The sequence below is a fragment of the Prionailurus viverrinus genome, chromosome A1 (assembly GCF_022837055.1).
Source record: "Prionailurus viverrinus isolate Anna chromosome A1, UM_Priviv_1.0, whole genome shotgun sequence".
Lineage (NCBI taxonomy): Eukaryota > Metazoa > Chordata > Mammalia > Carnivora > Felidae > Prionailurus > Prionailurus viverrinus.
In genome coordinates this window covers 169,840,697-169,866,393 of record NC_062561.1, presented here as the reverse complement: position 1 = coordinate 169,866,393, position 25,697 = coordinate 169,840,697, and the positions used below count along the sequence as shown (strand labels likewise).

General features: G+C 33.4%; 1 protein-coding gene across 2 annotated transcripts in view; it reads right to left on the bottom strand.

Moving 5' to 3' along the window:
- FER (FER tyrosine kinase) overlaps positions 1 to 25,697 on the bottom strand; it is a 435,391-nt gene that overhangs the window by 344,119 nt on the left and 65,575 nt on the right. For both annotated transcript variants that reach the window (XM_047879101.1, XM_047879093.1), the window contains exons 4-5: positions 16,139 to 16,312; positions 10,393 to 10,492 (exon numbers count right to left, since the gene is read on the bottom strand). In XM_047879101.1, the coding sequence (XP_047735057.1) occupies positions 10,393 to 10,492; positions 16,139 to 16,312 (274 nt within the window). The remainder of the gene's footprint in view (positions 1 to 10,392; positions 10,493 to 16,138; positions 16,313 to 25,697) is intronic.

Here is a 25,697-nt window from a genome sequence, read left to right as displayed (position 1 = left end):
AAGTACAAACTAGACATATCTAGTTAGATGTCTAAAAAGAATCTAAAAACTCCTGATCTTCAGCTCCAAATCTACTACTCCTATATTTTTCTCCACCTCAGTTAACCACCTTTCCAGTTGTTCAGGTCAAAAATCTTCAAATCATCCTTGACTTCTTTGTCTCACCCACTATATCCAATTCATCAGCAAATCCTTTAGGCTCTATTTTCAATACATATATACATTCATGGATTCCATATGTCTGAATTCACCTACTGCCTAAAATTATTTCTAATCCTCAAATCAATATACAAAATACTTTCCAGGCCAATCACAGATATACACGTATCCAGAGCACAAGAGTCATTTGATACACATGTTCCCAAGAGAGGTCAAACAAGGCTATCTCTGTCTACCTTTCTGTTTCAGTTCCCATGCTGGAAGCTACCCATTCTGCAGTCTATTTAGTTTCACATTTATTGCATTTTTGTGCTTTTAGCTGATGATTTTGCTGTTTAAAATGGCCAAAAGTAATACTAAAGCGCTGTCAAGTATTCTTATGATTAAGAAGGCTACAATGTACTTTATAGAGAAAATAGGTATGGCAGATTGCTTTGTTTAGTCATGACATATAGCACTATTGGTTTGGAGTTCAATGTTAATGAATCAACAACATATATTAAAGAAGGTGTCTTTAAACAGACACATACATAAAACAGGATGATGTATTAAATCAGTCACCAAAAATCCTGTGACCTTGCTTATAGGAACTTAAACCCTAATGTTATGTCCACTAGGGGCAATGATTCAGTACTCAGCTAATGCTAATTTAGCATTCAGAGTGATTTCACAGAACATAACTACTGTAAATAACAAGAATCAACTGTATATCCAGAAACTGACCACTTCTCACCACCTCTGTCACTACCACCCCAGGTGCAGACCAGCATAAAACCTTGCCTGGATTTCTCCAATAGCCTGGAAATAATCTCCTTACTTCCATCCCCCTCCACCTCTCAGAGGAGTTGCAACAAGGATGCCAAATTATACTATTAAAATATTAGTCAATTCCTGTCATTCTTCTGCTCAAAACCCACCATGGTTTCCAATTTTACTTAGAGTAGAAGCCAAAGTGCTTTAAGATAATGACCAAAATCCTATATAATTTGTGCCTCCTTCGCCACTCACCATCACTCTTCCTCTCTGATTTCATCTCTTTCCTTTATCGCTCCACCAGTTGCAGACACACAGGCATTTGCACTACTCCTCAAATATTCTAGACATGATCCCCTCCCGGTGAATTAGCTCTGGCTATTCCCTCTACCTGGAGTACTCTCTGTCTCAGATAACCATACACTTCACTTCCTCACTTCCTTCATTCTTCATTTAAATGTCTCTTTCTCCATGAGGTTTGACCTGATCTTTCTCCCAACATCCTATCCACCTGCTGTGTTTCATTTTTATCCATGGCACTTATCACCATCTAACATACTATATGTTTCACTTATTTGTTGTGTTAATTAGCTATCTTCTTCTCTAAAATGTAAGCCTGACAGAGGCAGGAATTTTTGTACGGTTTGTTATCTATAGTATCCCTAGTACAAATAACAGTGCCTGGCACATAAAAAGAAAATGCATAAATTGATATAGTTTTTATTATTAAAAAATAAATTTAAGCTTAAATAAAATTTTTTAAAAAGCTAAAAGTTACAGAAAGATTACAATTTTATCTTCTGCATCTGTTTATATCATCTTTCTAGTAATCAAGTCCAAAACTAATATTGTTAAGGAGCTCACCTATAAAATATAGAGGAAAATCAGCAAAAGGATATAGTTTCTCTTAATCTCTTTGTATATGAAACTTAGCTTTGTTTATTTAATAAAACTAAGAAAAATAGGGACAAATCAAATTATTGTGCTTTAATTTTATTTTCATTTTAGGAAGTTATCTCTAGAATATAAATGAATCATGTGACATATTCCATCCCACATAATATTTCAGCACCTAATGAGAATATTATAACTGTCACTCCAATTTCTGCAACTTTAACCCAATGCAAATTGGATTAACAACAAAGAGTGTCATTACTCTTTATGACCTTATAAAGTTCCTATCATATTAAGCTCCATGCAGTGAAAAGCATTCATGCCATATGTTAGCTGCTGATATATCATGTACTAATAAGTAGGTCAAAAAAAAAAGGGGGGGGGGGAGGAGGGAAAGCCACATCAACAGAAATGATGATCGAAAAATACATCTTGAACTTATTATTAGCTTTGGTCTTTAGCAAGTCCTATATCCAAAAAGCATTTCTCCTTATGTTGAACTGAGATGTAAATTTGAATTTCAGAATATTTGTCTAGGGAACCTCCACATTTCATGCATACATGATTCTGGTTTTTAAAAACTCCAAGATTTAGAGATTATTGAATAGGAAGGTCATTCTTGTTGGACTAAAAATGAGAAAATCAACTAAAAGAGCCTTCAAAAAGTTTTACTCATTTTTTTAAATTTGGATTTATTTAAACATAAATTTAACCATCTGTCTCAAATCTGGACTCATTTCAAACTGGTTTTCACAATTAAAGTACTCTAAAGAGACAACTCAATGGATCTAATCAATTTTAATTGGCTGTAAAATACCACAGAACTATTCATAATGCATGAAGAGGCAATTTAAGAAAATCTACTTCCCAATTACAGAAAAATTTACTTTTGAATGAGACTTCTAGCAAACTCCCCACAGTTCTAGCAGTAGGTATCTTCTTATTCTGTCTGCATAGGTTAAGTGAGGGCCTGTACATAATCAGGGAGTTTACAAATCTCTTAGCACTCTGTTTTGTTTCCCATAAAGAAATAAAATTTGAAAGAGAGTTTGTTTCCCTACTCTTGTTATATAAGTGGGTGGAGAGAACTCCTTTTAAACTTCTCTAGACTATTATAAGCATTTGTAACGTGGAGTCGCTCATCCTGTTTCTTTTTCCTGAAATATGACGTGTGATAAAGCAAAAGCATTCAGACTTCTACTCATATAAGAGTAACCTCCGCAAATGTTATTGTGGGTATTTTGAGTCTTGGTAAATATAAAACCCCAACATAACTGTAGTCACACAGAATCAATTAAATAGGCTATATCAGAATACATAACTATGAGAGTTATTTTGAACAGGTTTTCTGACACTTCAGTATATCTTCAAGCAAACTATAAAACTTCAAAGCAAAAACTGTATTTAAATTCACTTCATCAATACCATATGGTTCAACTCTTAAAAAAATACGTTTTAACTCTAAAAAAATACTACATGGCATATGAACAAGGGACTGAATGTAGGTTTATAGGTAAAGATTATGTATATTTTTTACAACATAAGCAAGTGGAAGATTATAGTGAGTTTTAAAAAAATCTGGGAATGAATAAACTCATAAAACTCTCAGAACAAATGAAGAAGGATGATGAAGTCCACTAAGACTCTAAACTTAGGTTAATGCATTAAGTAGATAGCTGCAAGTTTTAGGAAAAGACCCATTATCACAATTATTCAGGCATAATCTGCAACGCCTGAGATGAAAACTATATTACATGGGATTAAAGAAACATAGACATTGTAGGAAATAAGATGAGTGTACTTGTAAACAGAGCATAGAAACTAACCAAAATGAAACAGAAAGAAAAAAAAATGACAAGTGGGAAAAAAATGAAGAGTATCAGTAGGCTGTGAGACAACCACTAGCAGCCTAAGATCCATGCAGCAAGAGTCTGTAGCAGAGAACAGAGAGGGGGACACAGAAAATATACATGAAGAAATAATGGCTGAACGTTTTCCAAATCTGGTGAAAACTATAAATTCTCAGATAAAACAGGCTCAAAAACCACAAGAAAAAAAAAAAACTACAGCAATGGACATCATGACCAAATTTCTTAAAACCAATGATAAAGAGTAGCTAAAAGCTACCAAAGGAAAATAAAATGTGTAGAGCAAAGATAAAGATTAGAATAGATTTCTCTATGACATAACACTAGCACAACATCTTTAAAGACCTAAAGAGGGGGAAAAAATGACAAAATAGAACTCTATATCCAACAAAGATATATTTCAAATAGAAAGGTGAAATAAAAACTTTTTCAAGCATGTAAACCTGAAAGAATTTATTACTTACAGACTTACATTACAAGAAACATTAAAGTACGTAATTCAGGCAAAAGTTAACTGACGCCAGATGGAATACAAAATGCTAGAAAAGATAACTACATAGATAAATATATGAAGTGTTCTGCTGTAGTTTTAAAAATAACTAACTATTTAAACAAAGAAACATTAACAAGGTAGTGTGGACTTTACAGCATACGCAAAAGTGGAATATATTACAACAATAGCACACAGACCGGAAGATGACACTATTGTAAGGGTTCCATGTTAAAAGCAAAGTATTATAATATCAGTTGAAGATACACTATGGTAAATTAAAGATAACATAATACAACAAAAAGTTATAGGTAATAAGACAACAAAATAGGAAAAAAAGGAATCAAGAAAATGTTCATCGAAAAGAAGGTAGATAAAATGAAAATAAAGAGCAAATGGAAGAAAATAAAACAAAGAGCAAAATGACATATTTAAACATAACAATATCAAAAGTCACATTAAGTATAGTTGAATAATCCCAGTTAAAAGGTAGACATTAAAAGCTAAAAAAGCATGACCTAACTATATGCTGCTTACAAGAAATGTAATTCAAAAATAAGGACTGAAACAGATTAAAGAATGAAAACCAGAAAGACCATATAAACACTAAGCAAAGTAATGTGGGAATGGCTGTATTAATATGAGATACAATAGATAGCATGGCAAAGAATACGACCAGGGATAATAAAGATTATTTTATAATAATAAAGGGGTCATCAAGTGGATATAAGAATTGTAAATGCTTAGTCACCTAATAACAGAGTTTCAAAATACATGAAAACAAAAACAAAAACAAAAACTGACAACTACAAGAAGAAATAGACTGACCCACAATTACAGGGGGAGATTTCAATTGCCCTCTCTCAAACATTAATATAACAAGTGGACAGAAGATCCATAACAACATAAAAAAATCAAAAAAAACACTATTAGCTAACTGAACCACGCTGACAATATAGATCACTCCAACCAACAGCAGCAGAATACACATTCTTATCAAGTGAAAGTGAAGCATTTATGAAAACACACCAAACTGTGGGCCAGATAACAAGTACACATAAACTTAAAGAAATGAAGTCATAAAAAAATATTCTCAGATCAAAATGTAATTAAATTATAAATAAAAAATGTAAACGTCTCTAGAAAAACGACAAAACTTTAGAAAACTAACTCACACACTTTTAAATAACCTACAGATCAAATTAAAACACAAAAGGGACACTAGAAAGTATTTTGAACTGAATGAGAATGAAGACAGTGTATGAAAAATTGGGGAACATTGCCAAAACAGTGCTTAGGGAAATTGAGAGCACAAAATGACTATATTACAAAACAGACAGTTCTCAAATCAATGACTTTAGCCTCCACATCAAGGACATTTAAAAAATGTTTTAAATGGTGCAAACTAAGCCTAAAACAAGCAGAAAGAAAGAAATAACAAAGATTAGAGCATAAGTCAATTGAATAGAAAGAAAAACAGAAGTAAAGCCAAAAGCTGATCTTTGAGAAGATTAATAAAATTGATACACTTCTAGCCAGAATGATTAGGAAAAAAAAAAGAAGAGACATAAAATATCAATATCACCAATACCAAGAATGAGAAAGAAAATGTCACCACAGATTCTATAAATTAAAAAGGTGAATAAGGAAAATTATTAACAATTTAATACCAATAAATTCACCAACTTAGATGAAATAGACATTTCCTTGAAGGATACAACCTACTAAAATTCAAACAAAAAGAACAGATAAACTAAATAGTCTATATCAATCAAAAAAAAATGAGCTTATAGTTTTAAAATCTTTGCAAAAAAAAGTAAAAAAATAGAAACAAGCAGACTCAGATGGCTTAAGTAAATTCGACATATATTTAAGAACCATTACCAACTGAACACAAATCTTTCTTAAAAAGTTAGAGGATGGGGCGCCTGGGTGGCGCAGTTGGTTAAGTGACCGACTTTGGCTCAGATCATGATCTTGCAGTTTGTGAGTTCGAGTCCCGCATCGGGCTCTGTGCTGACAGCTCAGAGCCTGGAGCCTGCTTCGGATTCTGTGTCTCCCTCTCCTCTTCATGCTCTGTCTCTCTCTCTCAAAAATAAATAAACGTTAAAAAAACTTTAAAAAAAAAAAAAAAAGTTAGAGGATGGGGCGCCTGGGTGGCGCAGTTGGTTAAGCGTCCGACTTCAGCCAGGTCACGATCTCGCGGTCCGTGAGTTCGAGCCCCGCATCAGGCTCTGGGCTGATGGCTCAGAGCCCGGAACCTGTTTCCGATTCTGTGTCTCCCTCTCTCTGCCCCTCCCCCGTTCATGCTCTGTCTCTCTCTGTCCCAAAAATAAATAAACGTTGAAAAAAAAAAAAGAGGAGGTAACCATTCAGAGAATAGAATTACCTTTATATTAAAATAAGACAAAAATACAAGAAACAAAGATATAGATAAAAAATTATTTTAAAAAACTTAACCAACCATATCCAACAATATAAAAAATGATTATGCATCATAACAAAGAGGAGTTTATCACAGGAATGTGAGATTGATGTAATATTTGAAACGTGAAAATCAATCAAAGTAATTCATATCAAACAAAAAGAAGAAAAAATATTTATCTCAATAGATACAAAGGAAGCATTTAACAAAATCCAACATCTACTCTAAAGCAGGAAGAGAGGGGCACCTGGGTGGTTCAGTCAGTTAAGCATCCGACTTCAGCTCAGGTCATGATCTCTTGATTTGTGGGTTCGAGTCCTGTGTCAGGCTCTGGGCTGACAGCTCGGAACCTGGAGCCTGCTTTGGAGTCTGTGTCTCCCTCTTTCTCTGTCCCTCTCCCACTCGCACTCTCTCTCTCTTTCTCTCTCTCTCTCTCTCTCCCAAAAAAAAAAAAAAATTAAAAAAATTTTAGAAAGAAAGAAAGAAAGAAAGAAAGAAAGAAAGGAAAGCAGGAAGATGAAAGGAACTTCAACCAGATGAAAAAGAATTTTGAAACTATACCTAACTCAATACTTGATTTTGAAAGATTTTCCCTCTAAGTTGAGGAACAAGACAAACATCTTTGCTCTTTCTACTTCTATTCAACATAATACTAGAGGTTCTAGTTAAGGCAATTAGACAAGAAAAAGAAAAGAAAAAAAAAAGAAAGATATCCAGATTGGAAAGGAAAAGTAAAACTTTCTTTAGTCATATACAATATGATCCTGTAAGAGTTCTTCTGTGAAGTCATTTACTTATACATTCACAAAATTGTTTTATGGTTAAACCTAAACAAGTGCTCAACCAAATTAAAGTATTCAGAACTTAATCCACAATAAGAAAGTAAAATCTGTATATTTTGCATTTAAGAACTCATTATTCTATGCTGCTATCAAGAAACATTCTGAATTACTAACTTCAACTCAACAGGCTAGCTAAAATTATTTTGGTTGTTCTCAGTTTATATGTTATAAATAATAATCAATAGACTAGTTTTGAATTAGTCAAAGTCAACTTAAGACAAATATTTGCTTTCTCAGCCCAGCCCAGAGCAAAACAAGTTTAACAGTAAAGGTATATTACAAATAATAATAATAATAATAATAATAATAATAATAATAAATTAATTAAAATGCCACAGTCAAATTGCAAATGAGTGTAATATTTTACATTAAACAATATTAACTGATGTTCCTTTGGATATAAATTTTAATATTCAAAACTTAAAGTATTTTGTGTAATCTACACAGCAGGGGTCAGGAATTTGGAATTTCAGCATTAACCTAGCCTTCCTGCTGATTTACTACTGCTAAACCTCCAGTTAGTTATAGTAACTGAGCCCTTTCTCAATCAACTGAACCCATTCTCAATCAAATCCAGAATTTAACCCTTTTACTATAGGAATTATTTTCAGGCCTTGTTTCCCCCAAAGCCTTGTCTCCCCCAAAGCCTTGTCTTCTCTAGCTGGGAGCTAAATGTCAAACTGGTGTTTTAAGACCCCCTAATATCTAAAGTAATGACTGGATGCTACAGCCATACTGGGGGTATTCACTGTCACTGCCTAGCTGTCCCTAGGACCCATTTCAGAACTGCCCTGTTCTGGCCTATACAATGAACTAAAGTTCTGACATTAAGTCTGCAAATGTTGGAAGATTTGCCATCATATCATCCTTATAAAGAATAAATAACTTCACAAAAGAATCCCTATTTCCATGTTAAATATAAAAAGCACTTTGATAACAGAAACAAAGTATTCAAAAATATAATTTTACACTTTTTCACATAAACAGGAGTATAAAGATAGTGTTGATTATAAAAAAAGAAATGTAATATGTCACATATCAAACACAATAATACAAGAAGTTATTTTTAAAATATGTATTCCACAGGATATAAGTTGATCAAATATTTGATAAAGATCAATCAAATTCTTGAAAATAGGAAAATATTATCACTAATACCTTTAGAAGGAGAAATGTAAATAAGTTCACATATTTTAATTTCAGGAGATTCAGCCACGTAATACATTTCTTGGGATTAATTAAAACTACAGTGTTCAGGGGGTGCCTAGGTGGTTCAGTCAGTTAAGCATCTGACTTGGCTCAGATCATAATCTCACAGTTAGTGTGTTCAAGTCCCGCATCAGGCTCTGTGCTGACAGCTCAGAACCTGGAGTCTGCTTCAGATTCTGTGTCTCCCTCACTCTCTGCCCCTCCCCAGCTCACTCACTCTCTCTCAAAACTAAACATTAAAAATTTTTTTTAAACTTAAAAAAAAATGCAGCTTCAGGGGAGCCTGGGTGGTTCATTCAGTCGGTTGAGCAACCCACTCTTGATTCTGGCTTAGGTCGTGATCTCATGGTTTGTGAGTCAGGCTCCATGCTGACAGTGCAGAGCCTGCTTAGGATTCTCTCTCTGCCCTTCCCCTGCTCACTTGCTCTGTCTCTCAAAATAAATAAACTTTATAAAAAACAAACAAAAAAAGTCTTCCTATTATTAATACAACACTAAATGGTATTTTATCTAAATTAAAATAAAAAATAAAGAAAAATTACTATCTGTGGAAAATCTTCAATAGTATAAGTACTATGTATAAGAACTATTTAAAATTTTATTATGACATCAGAATTAGATTTCATTTTTTAAACCAAAATAAACTATATCATTACAAAGGAAAGACGTAAGAAAGGGAAGGAGGGAGACCTGCATGTTAAATCAGTATCTCTTTTAGTCTACTGGGATTAACAACATAAACATGGTGCTTCCATTGTGCAAGATACATTGAAATGTAGGAGCTATTTATTTCATTTACCTCCACAAAGTAAGAATATAATACACAAGTAAAAGACCAAGAGAAATATGTTAGTAAAAAGAAAAAGATAGAATTACTAATAACGCTTATATTTAGACAGGAAGAATTTTTTTAAAAACCTCCAACTTTTATCATTAAAAAAAATCTAAATATGAAGACCGTTTACTCACATTTAAAGACTCATAACCATAAATGCTTATTTGAAACATAAATAATATGTTTCTCTTTCTATTTACTTCCAAAGCTTCTTATGAAAATGTTAGAGGAAATATATGCACATAAAATTAAGCTACAAAGGGGCGCCTGGGTGGCTCAGTTGGTTAAGTGTCTGACTTCAGTTCAGGCCATGATCTCACTGTCTTTGAGTTCGAGCCCCGCCTCAGGCTCTGTGCTGACAGCTCAGAGCCCGGAGCCTGCTTTGGATTCTGTGTCTCCCTCACTCTCTCTGCACCTCCCCCACTCATGCTCTGTCTCTCTCTCAAAACTAAAATAAAAACATTACAAAAATTTTTTTAGGATTAAAAAAAATTAAGCTATGAAGGCAAATAATGCTATAAAATGGTCTGGCTGCTTTAGTGGCTTTTAAATACCATAGGCAAAAAGAGAGCTAAAAATGGTATCTTAACAAATACAACCTATTTTTCTTATTTACACTCAGTAATTAAACTTCTAGAGAGAAATTTTTAAATATTCCTTGCATTTTATTTACAAGTGCTACATAATTCCATTTAGTATGAACTACTAAAAAGTAAAAACTAATTTACATCATTTTTAAAAAAAGACAAAAAATAAAAAGACATTAAACAGTCTGACAATTAGTCTATTTTGACATATTTTGATATTTTTTAAATGTGAATTGGTCTAAGTGGAATTATTCTGGTACTTTAAAGACAATCTTCAAATGATAAGAATAAAAATCACTAAAATAAACATTTTTCATAATTTTGCCATACCTTTAGCTAAAGCTTCTTTATATTTCTCTCTGGCAGAATTCATTTCTTTTATCAACTGTCTATAGCTGGACTTTAATTTTTCTAATTCTGTCTTTGTAACCTGTCAAAAAGAAATGCAAAACAAATTTTAAATTATTAAATTTATATTTGTCAAGAACTTAAGTCCTAATATATTTTTATTGCTTATAGATCAGAGTTGCTCCTTAACATACATTATAGACAATATATTAAAAACTGGTTTAGAAATCAATGATAAATTCAACACCATATGAAAAAAGAAAAACATCTCTTAAAAATAAAAGCAAATCAAGAAATAATGCTGTCATCATCTAAAATTTAAAGACCAATAGATTAATATACAATGTATAAAATATTTTTTCTAAAAAATATTTATTTTAATATACAGAATAACTGAGTTGTAACAATTTACCAGTTCTAACATGAGATTTTTGGTTTTTGTGTTTTGGGTTTTTCAGATATTGTAACATCACCTAAAATAAGATGTATCTAACAATCACTGTTGGCTACATAATAATCATGACAGTGGTCATTACATAAATACATGAAATCTGTTATTCTATCTATGGAAAGACTAAACAAATACAGGTCCTTGATTCTGTACCCAAAAAACACTTAAAAGTCTGCTCTGTCTGAAATTAATATAGCTACTTCTACTTCCTTTTGATTAGGATTAGCATAGTATATCTTTCTCCATCCATTTACTATCAATCTATATGTGTCTTAATATCTAAAATGGGTTTATTGTAGACAACATATACTTGGGTCTTGTTTGTAAATCCACTCTAAAAATATCTGTCCCTTAATGGGCTCATTTAGACCACTGACCTTCAAAGTACTTATCCACACACTTGGATTAATAGGTACCATATTTGTTAGTTTCCTAATTGTTATCCTTGTTATTTGTTCATATTTCTAACACTCTTTTTTCTACTTTTCTGTGGTTTTAAGTGAGTATTTTATACAATTCCACCCTCTCTTATTTCTTAGCGTATCAGTTACATTTCTTTTTTAACTTTTTTTTAGTAAGTGCCCTAGAGTTCACAATATGTATTTATAACTAATGCAAGCCTACTTTCAAAGACCACTATACCATTATACCACATTTCAAGGACCACTATACCACATAAGTATTTTACAATAACAAAATAATCCTAATTCCTCCTCCCCATCTATCATTGCTGTCATTCATTTAACTTATATATAAGCATACATAAACATATATATATATATATATATATATATATACACACGCAAGATATATTCATGACTGTACATAATCAAATGTTGCTGTTATGATTTTCAATAAAGTGTTATGTGTTAGATTAATTAAGAGTGAGAAAAATAAATTTTTACTTTATCTTCACATTCCTTCCCCAGTGCTCTTCCTTTCATGATGTAGATCTGAGTTACTGACCTATATTATTTTCCTTCTCAGTCCACTGGATACAAATTTCCTCAATTTTTGTCTATCAAAGAAAGTCTTTATTTCATTTTTGAAGGACACAGGGCATAGAATTCAAGGATAGTGGGTTTTTTCTCTCAACACTTAAATATTTCATTCTACTCCCTTCTTGCCTACTTAATTCTGAGGAGAAATCAGATGTAATTCTTATATGTTCTTCTATACGTTAAGGTGCTTTTGTACTCAGGCTTCTTTCAGGATTTTTTCTTTATCTTTGATTATCTATAGCTTGAAATCAACATGGCTAGGGTGTAGTTTTTTGGTCATTTATTCTGTTTGGTGTTCTCTGAGCTTCCTAGAACTACTGTTTGGTGTCTGACATTAATTTGGACACATTCTCAGTCATTATTATTTCAAATATTTCTTGTTCCTTTCTCCCTTTCTTCTCCTACAGGTATTCCATTATACATATGTTACATCTTTTGTAGCTGCCCCACAGTTCTTGGATATTCTGTTCCATTTTTTTTTTTCAGTCTGTATTCTCTGCTTTCAGTTTTATAGAATGCTACTGATATATCCTCAACTTCAGAGATTATTTCCTCTATTGTGTCTAATCTCCTATTAAGCCCATCAAAGTCATTCTTCACTTCTGTTAAGTTATTTTAGATCTCTAGTATTTCTTTTTGGTTCTTTCCTAGGATTTCCAACTTTATGCTTACATCACCCATCTGCTCTTTCGTACTTACTTTATCCATTAGAGCCCTTAGCATATTATTCATAGTTGTTTTAAGTTCCTGGTCTGATATTTCCGACATCCCTGCTGTGTCTGGTTCTGATGCTTGTTCTGTCTCTTCCAATTCTGCATGTTTGGCTCTTGGTATGCCTTGTTATGTTTTCTTGATTGCCAGGCAGATTGTACCGAGCAAAAGGAACTGATTAAATAGGCCTTTACTAACGTGGTGATAAGCTGCCAGAAAAAGGGAAAGTATTTTATACCCTATGATTAGGTCTCAGTCTTTTACTGAGCCTATACCTCTGGCTATGAGCTTCACATGTGTTCCTCAGCTCACTAGCCCACTCTCCACTCAGAGTGGACCGGAGTTATGAATCCCCCTTGCCCCAGATCAATTAGGTTACAGGTAAACAGTTTCTCCTAAGCGACTTTATTAAGAACAGAATGCTTTGGCATATGGCAAAATGGTTCCTTTTCCCTCCTGAAGCATGAGATTTTTCTCCAATATTCACTGTGAGAACCTGGTAGAGGTCTAGGAGGTAAAATTCACAGAAGTGTGTAGTTCCCTCAATAAGTAGCTCCTCCTGGAGGTTTTAACTGTCAGAGTTGTCCACACTGAGCCTCCAGAATTTGTCACTTACACTCCAGGTTTTCCTATAACCAGTACTATTTCCCAAAGAGGCTTTTGCTCTGATAAGTTGTAATTCTCTGTATTCGCTTGTCTGTCTCTCCAATTTTAGGGGGAGCCATTTGCCCTGTCACGTCACTTCTCTTAAGGATCTAAAAGCAATTGGTGATTTTTCTATTTGTTCAAATTTTAACTCCTTGTTAGGAATGAGTGACAACTTCTAATCTTCTTATATGCCGGACTGGAAACTGGAAGTCTTAACTTCTGAAGTTGCTAAAGAACCAATTCATGTTCTCCAAGCTGGCTTATTAATTGCAAAAAGCAAGCATTTATCCTGATTCTTGTATATGAACAATACCTCAGGGTAGCCAAGTAGGTGATATAACAAAACTTTCTATTGAAAAATTATAGCTAACAATCATATTAGGAATGATAGAAGTAAAATACTGCCATTTTACAACCCCTAGTAAAATAATGGATCTAAGCAGTGAACATCAATTATTTCTAAACCTATTAGGTAAATGTCTGAAAAGAAACTTTTTTCATAGGTTGATCAGGCTAGCAGGACTGGAACCTATTAGACAAGTTTAACATCACAAATAGATAAACAAGATGACATTAGATATCTCTGATAGGGGAAAAAAAAACAGGAAGTCTATACCAGCACCTATCATGTATTCTTGCCCAAAATAAGTAGACAGAATGTTATCAAGCCAATCTAATTACTCTCCAGTTTACAGGAAAATTGAAGGATGAAGAAATATGTGAAATCACATCACAAGATGCTAACAATAAAGTCAAAAATTAAGGAACTTCAATTCTATAGAGCAAATTACCCAATTTCTTCCACAAATAAATAGCATTTTTAAAAGGTTGGGAGTGGTAGGTGCCTGGGTGGCTCAGTCAGCTTAAGTGTCCAATTCTTTTTTTTTTTTTTTTTTTAAATTTTTTCAACGTTTATTTATTTTGGGGACAGAGAGAGACAGAGCATGAACGGGGGAGGGTCAGAGAGAGAGGGAGACACAGAATCGGAAACAGGCTCCAGGCTCCGAGCCATCAGCCCAGAGCCTGATGCGGGGCTCGAACTCACGAACCGCGAGATCGTGACCCGGCTGAAGTCGGACGCTTAACCGACTGCGCCACCCAGGCGCCCCTAAGTGTCCAATTCTTGATTGAAGTTCAGGTCATGATCTCAGGGTTTGTGTGATCAAGCCCCACACTGGTTTTCTGCACTGACAGCGCAGAACCTTCTTGGGATTCTCTCTCTGACCCTCCCCTGCTTTCACATGCATGTGCTCTCTCTTTCTCTCTCAAAATAAATAAACTTTAAAAAAATGGCGGGGGGGACACCTACAGATTAAAATTATTCAAATGCATGTTTGGGTCATGATTCCAATGAACCAACTGTAAAAAAACATTTAAAAAACAATCAGTTGAGCACAGTCAGAATATTTAATAACATTAAGAAATTACTGTTATTTTTAGGTAGGTTAATGATAATATAGTTAAGTTTTTTTTAATATTTATTTTAGCATTATATGCTAAAATATTTATGGATACAATGATATCTGAAATTTTTTAAATGGTTCAGTGTATTAGAAAATGGAGGTGAGTATAGATTTTAAAAAAACTTGACTATGTGGGTGGATCAGTCAATAGGAGTTTGTTTTACTATTCTCTCTCCTTTTGCACATTTGAAACTTTCATAATAAAAAACATTTAAAAAAGTTACCCAGAAAAAAACAAACTCTGTGAAAAAAATTTTAGAAATATCAAAACTCATTTATTTTGCCTGTATTTTCTTTTCTATTATATGCATAGTAAAAATGAAATTCATAAAACTTAAAAGGGCTACTGCAGTAAGTAAAAAATAAAAATTCAAAGTGATAAGAGAGCACTGTATCATAGTCTAATTGGCAGCATTCTTTTCTTTCAGAAGAGTATATAAAGTAATAGTACAGCTTATAATCAATAATGTTTTATAATAAATAGGAATAAAATATCACTTATTAGAGACACCAAAACCTATTTCTAATAATAAAATGATGGCCAACCAACACATGAAAAAATGCTCAACATCACTCATCATCAGGGAAATACAAATCAAAACCACAATGAGATACCTCCTTATACCTGTCAGACTGACTAACATTAACAACTCAGGCAACAACAGATGTTGGCGAGGATGCAGAGAAAGAGGATCTCTTTTGCATTGTTGGTGGGAATGCAAGTTGGTGCAGCCACTCTGGAAAATAGCATGGAGGTTCCTCAAAAAACTAAAAACAGAACTACCCTACGACCCAGCAATTGCACTACTAGGTATTTATCCAAGGGATACAGGTGTGCTGTTTCAAAGGGACACATGCACCCCCATGTTTATAGCAGCACTATCAACAACAGCCAAAGTATGGAAGGAGCCCAAATGTCCATCGATGGATGAATGGATAAAGAAGTATGATAGATATATACAATGGAGTATTACTCGGCAAGCAAAAAGAATGAAATCTTGGCATTTGCAACTACGTGCATGGAACTGGAGGGTATTATGCTAAGTAAAATGAGTCAGATAAAGACAAAAATCATATGACTTCACTCATATGAGGACTTTAAGAGACAAAACAGATGAATATAAGGGAAAGGAAACAAAACTAATATAAAAACAGGGAGGGGGACAAAACAGAAGAGACTCATAAATATGGAGAACAAACTGAGGGTTACTGCAGGGGTTGTGGGAGGGGGGATGGGCTATATGGGTAAGGGGCATTAAGGAATCTACTCCTGAAATCATTGTTGCACTATATGTTAACTAATTTGGATGTAAATTTTAAAAAAATCAAAAATAAAATAATAAATAAATAAATAAAATGATGACTAAACAATTTTTAAAAGTCAAACAAGATGAAATATTTCAGTGAGTCTCAAAGTCAAATTTAAAAAAGAATTCCAGAATAAAAAGACAAACCTTGATCATCTCTGCCTCTATCTGCTGATGAACACCTATAAAACTTTTCTTCATCTGTTGCTTATCTTTAATCATCATGGTGAGCCTGTGTAAGGGTCCAGAATTTAGGTCCTCTGCATGTGTCTTCATTATTCTACTAAGTTGCTCTGTCTGCTGAATCATAAGTAGCCAAGACTTTAAAAAAGAAAGAAAGAAAGAAAATTAGCCCTTGTATTAAAGGCTGCCATTTAGCTGTGCTTTAAGTGTTCTGGAACTTTAAATATTTAGTTTTACAGAAATTATTACATTAATACAAAAATGCCAGGTTTCTGGCAATTGTGCAAGGAGCTATGAATGGCTCAGATTTAACATCTTCAACTTCAAGTACAAATGCTTCAAAATTTAGTAATCAGAGACTATGTAGTATTGGAGGAAAGGGATTAAGGCTCTTTGAGAGTTCACACTTGCAGTCTTCATTTTATCACTTCTTGTCTCTTTGTCAATATGTTGATATAATCCTTCTGCCTACACCATACTGATGCCTCAGTAAGGTCACCATTTCCTAATGGTCAAATGCAACAGATATTTACCCATCTTTATTCTTAACATTTCTTTCTGTGGCATCTGATCTTGCTGACCCACTCACTCCTTCCTGAAACTCTTCTTTTCTGGTTTGGATGGCTTCTTATATTCCAACATACCAATTTGTCTTCTCCTTTTCCTAAAAATCCCTTCTCAATCTTTGTACTTGCTATTCATTTGCTGCTTCTGTATTAAATACTGGTAATCTGTGGATTTCTATCTATTCTTGTTTCTTAGTAAATACCATTAGCTCTCAATGGTTTTTCCAGCACAACACATTCCATCAATAGCAGACACACATAATGGTGGGGTTTGGGACAAGTCAGCATATGGATACTGCTGGAAGAACAAGTCATTTGTTATTAAATATTCTAATTTCTAGATACTAAAAAAAAAAAGCAACTGAGGAATACTCTTCACTATAGATCTTCAAAATTCTATTCAGAAACAATTGTTGGAGATATACCATGGTTGGGTAAGATCCATGTTAAATATTAAAAAAGTAGACAGGTATGATTTCAGATATTTACTGATTAGAATAAATTGTTATGGTATTACTTATGATCTGTGAATGAACAGGATTACCCTCCATTGGTTAATGTTCCGATATAATCCTAAATCAAAATTTAATAAGCATCTAAATCAAAATAATAGCCTAAAAGAATCAAATTCTTAGTCATAGTCAAAACTCACCAGGGTTTAACTTAGTAATCTTGTTTTTGATAAACTGTAATATACATTTTTTTAAAAGTTAACCTTTGAGTACATTTTTTAGGGAGAAGGGCATTCTTAGTTATGAAATGTTATTATGAACATGGAGTAAAATGTGACCAATAAACTCCTTATATTTACTTTCAGATTCAAAACTCTAAGTACTAATAATATGCTCTTGATACCACAAAGGAATTTAAAACTGATATATCTCTTCCATTAAAATATAAAATTTAACAAAGATGAAAACAGTAAAAAAACAAAACTATACAAACATGGATTAAAAACAAACTAAATATCCTAATAACGTCTGTAACTTGGCCTTTTTCATTTTGTATTTTCACTCTAAAAAATCCAATGCTGGGAAAACACTATGTAGCATGTCCAGAATGTTAAAACTACGAAAAAATAAGAGGAATCAGTGTTTCATTCTCTATCTTCAAAAATTAAATATTCTCTAAGTGCTTCATAGCAATAAATTTTTGTAATTTTACATAGGACTCTTTGCGGCCTAGGAGAGAAGCCTTCTTGGAAGCCAACATTAAAGGTGAGACAACAAAGTCAGATTGACCTCCTCCTCCCAGGAGGGCACATCTCATCCTGCCTAACGGTCCTGTTTACCGTAGTCACTGTGGGAAGTCCAAGCATCCCAAGATATATATCATCACGCCAATTACCAATCCTATGTTGCCCTCAATATTTCCTAATGTGACTCGGGAACTCTCTAGAGAATCCTGTACCCTCAAAAACTCCTTAAAAACTCCTTACACCTCATATCAGAACTTTCCACTTACCTTCTAGCTTTTACAAAAACCTGGCTTTATCCCATTCCCAACATCCTAATAGCTAATAAATAAAACCTCTCTTCCTAAAAAAGTCCCTGCTCCTTTGAAGTTCAGGTCACCCTTCCCAACAATCTATCAGCAAGCCTTTCTGATTCTCTCTCCAAAGTCTACCACAAATACACCCACTTCTCTCCATCTCCACTGTCTTTTGGAAGTTATGACTATCCCTGGCTTAAATTATTACAAAACCTCCAAATTGGTGTCCTCTTTTTACTCCTGCTCCTCCCCAATCCACTGCCTTCAAAGTAGCAAAAGAAATTCTAATTCTCTTGCAAAAAAAAACCCTACATTGCTTTTCCTTTGCACTTAAAAACAAAAATCCAACTTATTTCTAAAACCTAGTTGTCTCAGATTATCCATCCTCTGTCTGTCCTTCCAACTTCACATTTTGCTATTCTCTACCCAACTAAATAAATAAACCATTGTTTTCCTTCAGTTTCCTGAACATTCACTCGTTCTCAAAGCTCACCCTCTCTTTCACTTGGCAAGATCCATCTCTTCCTTTAGGAATCAATAAAACCTTATGTAGGTGTAATCCTTGCTTTTCTCTCTCTTAGCACTTGAAACAACTATCTGTATGTATACTTGTTTGGTTTTTTTCTGTCTCCCCAACCAGAATGCAAGCTCCAGGGGGGGTGGTACCATAACTCTTTCCTCACTAATTTAGGTATTTACTGTGATGCCTTAAATAGCTACTAAATATTCTTTGAAAGAAGAAAGGAAGGGAGGGATGGAGGCAGGGAGGCACAAATGTAAAAGAAAACCATGAATTAAATACATGCCATTAAAAGATATTTTCATTGTTTATAACCGGAAATAGAATGATAGCAATGCCAATTATGACAGGGAAGAAAAAAATTAACGGATCCTCAACTAATACAACAAAGGGAGAGGAGCAGCACATAATGCAATTATGAAGCAATGCCTAAAAGGAATGCATGAGTGGGCAAGAAAATGTTTGGATAGTATATAATTTGAATTAGGTGACTAGAATATTTGTTATAAAGAGAAGAGAGTAAAATGTTAACAGATGCTTGATAAACAAACAAAAGTAAAGGTGTACGTCAACATTTGCAATAGAACTTGTACAGCACTTTGCAGATATGGCTCTTTGGTTATGGCACAGGAATGGCCAGGGCACAGACAAATTATCTGTTGACCAGGATAATTTGTGGAACATAACTCTTTGTAACCTAATAAGCAAAATACTGTAGGCCACTGCCAGGCATTCAAATTTCTTTATTATACAGAATCCTACGTAATGGTAATAATTCTGCTGATAATATTCCTCATAACGGGATTTTACTAGTAGTTACTCACTGATGCTGAACACTAGATAAGTTAAGAAATATTAACAAATAAAAACATCTAAAGTTCAACTTCAAAAAAATAATCATAGCAAAGAATAATAATACAATGTCTAAACACAACCATTGTGGTTAAGTTTATAAAACAGAATATAAATATATCCTAACTATTGAGAAAAGAGCTACAAAATGTAAATGTAGTAATAATGTAACTATAAAAAACTAGACAAAAAAATCTAGTGGATAGTAACAAAAACCAGGAATGAGAATTTGATGAGAAAAGTGTAATTATGTCCATTTCCCCTCTTTTCAAATAGAAGAGTGTATAGACAGCTCTACATCTAAAGTTTGTAAAGAAATATGGACTTAAGTTTAAAATTTTTAAATTTCAAAAGTTAAGTGAATGTTTAGGAAAAAAAAACTATACAGACCATCTAAGTTATCAAAAGTACTTTTTGAAGAAAGTTAACATTGCCCATTAAAAAAAGAAAGAAAGCAAAAGAAACAAAAAATTATTGACAATTAAAAATGAGTTGCAAAATAAAAATTATACTAAACACATCTGTTAAACATTGTATGAAAATATTATCTGTTAAACATCTATGAAAATTCAGGTAAACATTATCAAATCAGAGGAGGGAACTTCACTCTAGGCAATATATAAGAAACATCAGTAAAATAAAATAACATACAACAACAAAAAGACAAGTAAAACTACCCCAGAAAAATATAAACAATAGGATTCAGTAGTCATTATGTCCAAATAATTTCAAATTGAATTCTAGACCCAAAATATAAAACAAAGAAGGGCACATTATGATGCAGAAGAATATCAATTACAATGAACATATAACTGTCATGAATCTTTTCATTCCAGAAAACAGTACATCAAAACACACAAAGCAAAACAGTAGAAAATGAAATGAGAAATCAAAAGTAGTGGGAGAATTAAATGTACTCATCTCTACCTATGACAGATAAACTAAAAAAATAAATAATGCAGAGTATCTGAATAAGTAATTTAATAATGAATATGTTTGATCTATATTACATATAAAAACTATATACCTCCCCAGGTATAGAAGATATGTATTTTTAAAGAATCTATGGAATATTCATTTTTTTAACTTTATTTATTTTGAGACAGAGAGAGAGTGAGCAGGGGAAGAGCAGAGATTGACAGGATGAGAGAGAATCCTAAGAAGGCTCTATGCTGTCAGCGTGGAGCCTGATGCATGGCTCGATCCCACAAACCATGAGATCATGATCTGAGCTGAAATTGAGAGTCAGATGCTTAACTGACTAAGTCAGGTGCCCCAAATCTATGGAATATTCTTAAAAATTAGATGATATTATACTACAAAAAAATTTATAAATTTCTTCAAGAATGGAAAATAGTACATACTAACTATACTTTCTATCTAGCCTCTTACAAGGAAAAGAAGCAAAGAAAAAATCACTGACAGAATTTTTTAAGAAAAAAATAATTAAATCATTTCTTAAAAATGGATAGGCCAAATACTAAAGTTTGTAAAACTAATATAAGACCTAGAAAATAACAGTAAATAAAATACTGACTACCAAAATCTATGATACAGAGCTCAATTTGCCGAAAGATTCACAAACTTTATAGTTCCATTTCTAAGTAAGAATAAAAATAAATTTATTAAATGTTCAATTTTAGAAATTGGGAAAGGAAGAACACTATAAAATCTAAGGAAAATACAAAGAAGGAAATGAAAAGCAAAAAAAAAAGTATGTATTAATTCATCAAAAGCAAAAACAAACAGAAAAAATAATGTTAATAACACTAAAAGAGAGAGCTGACAATAATGAGGAAAAAAGAAACTAAAGTATCTCAAGTTAAGTCTAGGAAATAAGAAATAATGAGAGATTAAGAAAAAAATTATAAAATCTTTGAGAAAAACTGCTTTTCTCCTATTAATCCACCTTTAATTGGTTTATTTTTTAAATATCTTTTTGTTATCTTTAATTTACATATAATATTATATTAGTTTCAGGTATATAACATAGTAGTTCAACTTTACATACACTAAGAAATGTTCCCTACAAGTGTACTTTCCATCTGTCACCATACAAAGTTATTATTATTTTTTAATTATTTATTTACTTTGATAGAGCGAGTGAGCCTGTGTGAATGGGGGAAGGGCAGAGAGAGAGAGAGAAAGAGAGAGAGAGAGAGAGAGAGAGAGAATCCCAAGCAGGCTCCCTGTGGTCAATGCACAGAGCCCCACCTAGGGCTAGAACTCACGAAACCGTGAGATCATGACCTGAGCCAAAGGCAGACGCTCAACCAAATGAGTCACACAGGCGCCCCCATACAGGGTTATTATTTACAATAGTAGTGACAATATTCTCTGTACTGAACTCTACATCCCTGTGACTTATTTAATTTATAACTGGGAGTTTGTACCTCTTAATTTCTTTCACCTATTTTGAAACCCCAATACTGCAAAACTCTTATACATATTTCTCTACATCAAATCCTATCTACTGAAAAAAAGCAAGAAAAGAAAGAAAACAATCTACCTAATGTAGGTTCTATTTTTTCTAAATGAATCCTTACTTTTACAGACAGCAAATTCAAAGAGATCAATAACCATGAACTACATAGTTATCATAAACCAATTATCCATAAAATATCTCTAAGAAGGTACAAAGCTCAAAATGTTTGCTAACAAATAATTTTAAACCTTTATGAATTAGATACCTTTGGTACTACCTAAAATGTTTCTAAGCACTGAGAATAAAAAAAACTTCCTAAAATCACCATAACAGAGACATCAAAAAGTGGCAAAGATGCGAATGCAAGCTGGTGCAGCCACTCTGGAAAATAGTATGGAGGTTCCTCAAAACACTAAAAATGAACTACCCCACGACCCAGCAACTGCACTACTAGGCATTTATCCAAGGGATACAGGTATGCTGTTTCAAAGGGACACATGCACCCCCATGTTTATAGCAGCACTATCAACAATAGCCAAAGTATGGAAGGAGCCCAAATGTCCATCGATGGATGAATGGATAAAGAAGTATATATATATAATGGAGTATTACTCGGCAAGCAAAAAGAATGAAATCTTGCCATTTGCAACTATGTGGATGGAACTGGAGGGTATTATGCTAAGTGAAATGAGTCAGAGAAAGACAAAAATCATATGACTTCACTCACATTGGAACGTTAAGAGACAAAACAGATGAACATAAGGGAAGGGAAACAAAACTAATATAAAAACAGGGAGGGGGACAAAACAGAAGAGACTCATAAATACGGAGAACAAACTGAGGGTTGCTGCAGGGGTTGTGGAAGGGGGGATGGGCTAAATGGGTCAGGGGCATTAAGGAATCTACCCCTGAAATCATTGCTTCACTATATGCTAACTAATTTGGATGTAAATTTTAAAAAATAAAAAATAAAGTTAAAAAATGAAATAAACATTAACAAATATATATATGTTTTTAAATTAAGGTAACTTCATGTGAAATGATATAGAGAAAGTCCAAGGTATATAATTAGGTTAAAAAGTCAAACTGAAAAATAGTTTACAGAGTACAATGTTATCTCTAGGAGATAAATAAACATCTTGTACAGGCTTATGCATCAAAAAAAAAAAAAAACACAGAATAAAAATAAAGATGACTATATTTGACATGTGGAAAAGATAAAAAACAATACTCTTTTTGTCTTCAAACCTGAATTGCCTTGGAAAATTTAAATATCAGAAATAATCGAAAACAAAATGATTTATGTACTATGTCAAATTCCATCTACAAGCTGTTCAAAATACATGCACACTGTGACCTAACAGTACAATAGCACTTCCAAATATAGAGCCTCCTAAAATATGAAACACCAGCCTCGACTGTATCACTCCAAATTTAGTACAGATGCTTCCATGAAATTAAATCGCAGCTCTCATGCATAACAGGAATCAATCATCACACTAGAAGCCAAAATTATATCTAAAGTAAAATAATACAGGAGCCCCTGGGTGGCTCAGTCAGTTACGCCTTTGACTCTTGATTTCGGCTCATGTCATGATCTCATGGTTGGTGAGTTCTAGCCCTACAAAGTGCTCTCTGCTAATAGCATGAAACCTGTTAGATTCTCTCTAATCCCTCTCTCTCTCTGCCCCTCCCAGCTCATACCCTTCCCAACTGGTGATTCATATGCTCTTTTGCTCTCTCTCAAAATAAATAAATAACCTTTAAAAAAAAAAAAAAGAAATGTTGGTATTTCCCTCCAAAAATAATACAGAAAGAAAGAAAGAAAGAAAGAAAGAAAGAAAGAAAGAAAGAAAGAAAGAAAATACAGGACAAGGTGAGTTGTTTTTTTTTAATCATTACTTGGTAGTATGAGAAAATATAAAACAATATCTACTCAAAGATAATAGAAAATATTAGCAGCTCTTCCATAAGGAAAGTAAATACTAGTTTAACTTACTTTGGGGAAATAAAGTCTAAATTAATTTTTTAATTAAATGATAGAATATTTCCATTTTATTCCATTGAGACACATACAGTAGCAAACAGGTATAAAATATGAAGTACAGATCCTTCCAGAACTGCTTATATTTCTATGTATTAGTCATTTAGAATTAACAAATTAATCATGCATATTAGCAGAGACTCAGAAATGAGCCAAAAGAAACCAATAATCATTAACCATGATTCCTTTGTGCTAGGAAGAAGGCTAGGAAGAAGAGAGAAAATAGCAACTAAAGTAAGGGACTTCTTCCAGCCTTGACATAGTAACTAGAATCAAACCCATCTTCCCACTAAAACTACAAAAGTGAGCATAATATATATGAAACTGTTTTTAGATACAGGATAACAGGCAGCACAGGATTGGAACCCTAAAGAAAAATGAAAGACCTGAAATTGCCCCACTTTTCTGCCTGGAGGTACTTTCCTAAGGGAAGTGCAAGGAGAAAATCAGAGTGTAAGACCAGAACAAGTATAAACTTAAAAGTCATAGTAAAAAGTTTGACTTTATACTAATTACAATGTCCAATTATAGAAACTTGGCAGGGGAGTGACATGGCCATTATAGGGGGCAAATTAAAAGTCAAAGAGAAAACTCTGGGCCTCGCACTGCTTGCATGTGTTTTTGTTTTCTTTTCTTTTCTTTTCTTTTCTTTTCTTTTAACAATAATGCAAAGCCTCATTGGATCTGAATTATCTTGAATTCTAAATAAATAGTCTGATTTTATAAATACTAATTACACCTTACCAGAAGAAAAATAAAATGCTTTTAGGAAAATATTTTAAAATAAAATCAGCCAAGAGGGGATAACAGGGACCAAATTTACTCTTTCCCCTGAAAAAAAAAATGGACAAAATATAAGAAATAACAGTTTTCAAGATACTAGATTTCAGGCAGTGAAAGATATGAAGTGACCACTGAGAGAAAAAAACAAACAAGATGAACCCTACAATTGCCCTGACTTACTGACTTAGAGGCCACCCCACAGGGAGGAGAAACCAAAGGAGGTGTGAGCAGAATCCTAGAGTTGAGGAGGCAGAACAGAGAGTCTGGGAAGAACAAGGCAGCTAGAGTTCAAGGCACACTGACTCCTGGAGAGGATGGAGGCACACAGAGAAGCCTGGACATCTGCAGTGAGCCTCACTCTGGTATTTGGCAGAAAACTGGTCAGTGCATGCCCATGAGGAAACTACATGAGCTGGGGGGAAACTAGCTGAAAAGATTACAGGCACAGTACCTTCTGTTCACATATGGTCAGGAATAGTGCATTCCTACCAGCCACTCCCAAAAAACTCATAATTCATGGGTACTGGGAAGAGCTCTGGCAGTGAGGAGTCACTAGCCCCAGAATTAACACTGCTCTGACCCTGCCTAAGGAAATTAAAATCAAGATCCAAAAGGATCATGCTCTTTCCAAGTAACTTAACTGTGCTCCCTCACAAAAATCAACAAAACAAAGCCATATAAACTATCAAAAATGAAACTTAGAGAAAAAAGAATCCAGAAATAAACAGAGTATCAGTGGGCTGCAGAACACCTTATAGACATCTAATTATACACGTAATAAGGAACTTCCAAGGAGACAGAGGAGGAATAGGAAAAGTATTTGAAGAAATAATAGCTGAAAA